Raw genomic sequence first — 3590 nt, 5'->3', positions numbered from 1 at the left:
AGGGAATGAGGAGGTGCAAAGCTCTATTCTGGCTGTGATCTGAGGATCCAGCTAATTTAACAAGGTAACTAGTTTGTAATTGATCTTCTGAGGGCTTTCATGTGTAGTTCGTAGAGACTTCGTATCTAGTGTCTCACTGTATGAATCTCTTACCTCAATTTACAATGTAAATGGCTCCACAACAGAACAGTTAACTACACAAGGCAGTCATGGAAGTGCATGTTACAGTCTGTCAGCACTCCTTAGGGAGAACTGTCTTTCTGTAAGCATGCTCTGGGTACGGAATGTCATGGTCTCAAGCAGTGCTGTCCCTTGCATCCCTTGACTTCACTCTGCCTCTTACATGCATTAAATGATGGCACTTTTCCCCTCCCCAGGCGAGGTGGAACTGGAGGAGTACTACCCCGCGTTCCTGGACATGGTGAGGAGTCTGCTGGATGGGAATATCGACCCAACGCAGTACGAGGACACCCTGAGGGAGATGTTCACTATCCACGCCTATATCGGCTTTACTATGGACAAACTGGTGCAGAATATTGTCCGCCAGGTAACGAAGTGGATGGCAGTGCTGTGCATCAGGGGGGCCACACAGCCCCCTTCTGCAGACAGGCAGGTTGCTCACAGTACCCTGTAATGCAAGGACACACTAAAATTACAGCAAATTCCTAGATAGTTGTGGATGGAGGGGAAACATGCAAACAGAAGCTCAGTGAAGAGGGTTAAGCAGCAGTACAGGTCCACCTTAGGGGATTTACTCTTCCTGGCCTTTTCCAACAAGTTTTGAGTTCCAGTCTTTTCAAAATTCTGCCATTCCCAAAATACATGTAAGGGAAAAAAATAAATCCTTTTTACTCTGATCTGTCTTCTAATTGTAGTTCTGTTACAGTTAAGGCACCTCAGCCCCTCACTCTTCTCTGTTCTTTTATTGCAAAGTAATGAGAGTGAAAGGTGTAAAGTGTCTGGAGTTCAAATGTTGATGTTTTGTCTGAGGTGTGATGCTGTGCTGAGTTTTGTGCTCCTTTTATAACATGTTAGAGTTTAGGTTTGGCCCAGACTTGCTGACTGAATTCCCCCTTTTTTAATGGAAGCTTCACCATCTAGTGAGCGATGACATCTGCCTGAAGGTTGTTGAGCTCTACTTGAACGAAAGGAAGCGAGGTGCTGCTGGAGGTAACTTATCCTCTCGCTGTGTCCGGGCAGCAAAGGAGACCAGCTATCAGTGGAAGGCTGAACGTTGCATGGCTGATGAGAACTGTTTCAAGGTAAGGGGGCTTCATAAAGTGTGGCACTTGACCTGGGAGAAATGGGGCTGGAAGCTCCAAGGCCACAATGGTGAGCAAGAGCACTATGGAGAGAAGGTACCAAAACCAGAGCCTAGACAGTAAAGTGACACGGAGAAGCCCTACTGCTTACTTCTCTCCTAGCTCTATTCGTTGTCCAGATGACTTGTGAATATACAGCATTTTATTGTGAACCAATATCTTGTGCCTATAACTTAATTACAGGTAATGTTTCTTCAGCGGAAAGGACAGGTGATCATGACCATTGAGCTTCTGGATACAGAAGAAACCCAGACAGAGGATCCTGTGGAGGTCCAGGTAATACCACAGTGAGCATGGGGTCTGCTCTACCACAGGCAAAGGAGATGTTTTCCTTCTTTCTTGTTCCAAAACGTGAGACTTTGCCAGGAGGGTAAGTTCACCTGGGAGGTGGGAAGATTACATGTGGGGCTGTGGTCTCTGACAGAAATGGATATGTTAACAAAAGGGTTTCAACAAAAATCAGCTTCATAGAAGGAGCTTGGAAACAAACTAGTTCTTTTCGGTGATGTTTGTCTTAGAGAGTGAAATTTGACTTGAAATTGGTCTCTCTTATGTAGCACCTGGCTAACTACATGGAGCAGTACGTTGGGGTGGAAGGAGCTCCAAACAACCAGAATGATGGCTTCTTACTGAAACCAGTCTTTCTGCAAAGGTGAGCTCCCTCTCCTCAGTTGAGTCCACAGCAGCTCTGTGTACCTGGCACATCTTAGGTGATGTGCCGTAGAGGCAACTCCAGGGAAATGCACTCATCTTTGAGGTCCATGGGGCTGCTGCAGTCCAGTGCACTGCATAAGAGTGCTGAAGAAAACATACACAGCTGCTGCACTGAGGTTTGTTCATGAACCTGTGTTCAGAATGGAGTGGGACTGTCTAAGCCGTCCCTTGTGGGAGGAATTTGAGGTCTAATTTGTTCTGATTTCACTCTGTATTTGTCAGAGTGGAGGAAGATCCTGGAGAAAGTCTCACCACTAAATGTGGAATTAGACACTTCGTATTTGTGCTGTCAGCTCAGCCAGCTCGAGAGGATGGATAATCCAGTGTGACACTTGCTTTGTTACGTTCTAGAAACCTGAAGAAGTTCCGCAAGTGGCAGTGTAAGCAGGTGAGAGCCCTGCGCAGCGAGGTGAAGAGCTCCTGGAAGAGGCTGATCGGGGTGGAAAGTGCCTGCAATGTGGACTGCCGCTTCAAGCTCAACACCCACAAAATGATGTTCATCATGAACTCTGAGGATTACATGTACAGGCGGGGAGCTCTCTGCCGAGCCAAGCAGGTGCATCTCCTATTACTCTCTCTGCAGCTTGGGCAGTAGCAGAGGTGGAGGATGTGAGCCAAAGACAGGTACCCATAAGAAGTCTTTTGACTGAATTCCTGCAAACCACACCCAGAAGTTACTAGTCTGGGATGAAACATGAAGGAGAGCTGGTAAATGCTTTATGCTTTGGTTTAGTTTAGCAGCCTTTTCTTTACCATACAGATTTTAAGGGGGAGTGGCATACATTAAGAAATAGAGATCTTTAAATGTAGGTATGGGATTTCCTGGTTTACTGTTTGCATTGTGTGGTAAAGCATGTGCATCCCAAGCAAAGAGGTGAGGGTTTTGGCTCAGATACCTCAGTGATCTCTACTGTCCTGCTTTCAGGTGCAGCCAATGGTGCTGCTAAAGCACCACCAGCAGTTTGAAGAGTGGCACAATCGATGGCTAGAAGAGAACGTGACCATGGAGGCAGTTGATGTAGTGCAAGACTGGCTAATGGGAGATGAAGACGAGGAGATGGTGCCCTGTAAAACCACCTGTGAGACGGTGAATGTCCACGGGGTCCCAGTGAACAGATACAGGGTTCAGTACAGTCGACGTCCAGCTTCGCCGTGAGCAGAGACCAGTTCCTGGGACCGAGAGACATAGGAGCATTGCTGGTGAAACACATTTACTCTGAGAATAGTGGTGGGAATGCAATGTATGTATTAATGATATTTATCCAAACAGCATTTTACTTCGGATTATGATGTATTTTCCATATGGCATAGACTTTTCTCCTTGCAGTGTAATCCTCCAGCCATCATGAAGAGACTTATAAAAAAGCTTTATGGGAAGAGGGCTCTTGGCATTGCCACGCACTTTTTAGTTGTTTCCTGAGCTTTAGGCCACCGCTGACCAGCCAGTACTGAGCGAGGGGGTCAGGCTCGGGCTAGACTACCACGAGTGGCTTTGTCGGAGGTGGAGCTGCGCTGGTGTTTGAGCAGATGCTGGCAGCTGCTTCCACTTCAAAG

General features: G+C 46.9%; 1 protein-coding gene across 1 annotated transcript in view; it reads left to right on the top strand.

The window, feature by feature from the left end:
- Positions 1–3337, top strand: part of SIN3B (SIN3 transcription regulator family member B) — a gene marked incomplete at its 5' end in the record, with an annotated part of 11733 nt that extends 8396 nt beyond the window's left edge. Inside the window, 6 exons of the mRNA XM_010011842.1 lie at positions 378–547; positions 1089–1262; positions 1506–1598; positions 1880–1974; positions 2388–2592; positions 2962–3337. Of these exons, the coding sequence (XP_010010144.1) occupies positions 378–547; positions 1089–1262; positions 1506–1598; positions 1880–1974; positions 2388–2592; positions 2962–3192 (968 nt within the window). The remainder of the gene's footprint in view (positions 1–377; positions 548–1088; positions 1263–1505; positions 1599–1879; positions 1975–2387; positions 2593–2961) is intronic.
- Between the last annotated feature and the right edge of the window lie 253 nt (positions 3338–3590).

This window comes from Nestor notabilis, unplaced genomic scaffold (genome assembly GCF_000696875.1).
Source record: "Nestor notabilis isolate BGI_N333 unplaced genomic scaffold, ASM69687v1 scaffold29033, whole genome shotgun sequence".
Classification (NCBI taxonomy): Eukaryota; Metazoa; Chordata; class Aves; order Psittaciformes; family Psittacidae; genus Nestor; species Nestor notabilis.
The sequence above is the reverse complement of the archived record's forward strand: the minus strand, read 5'-3'. Positions and strand labels throughout refer to the sequence as shown.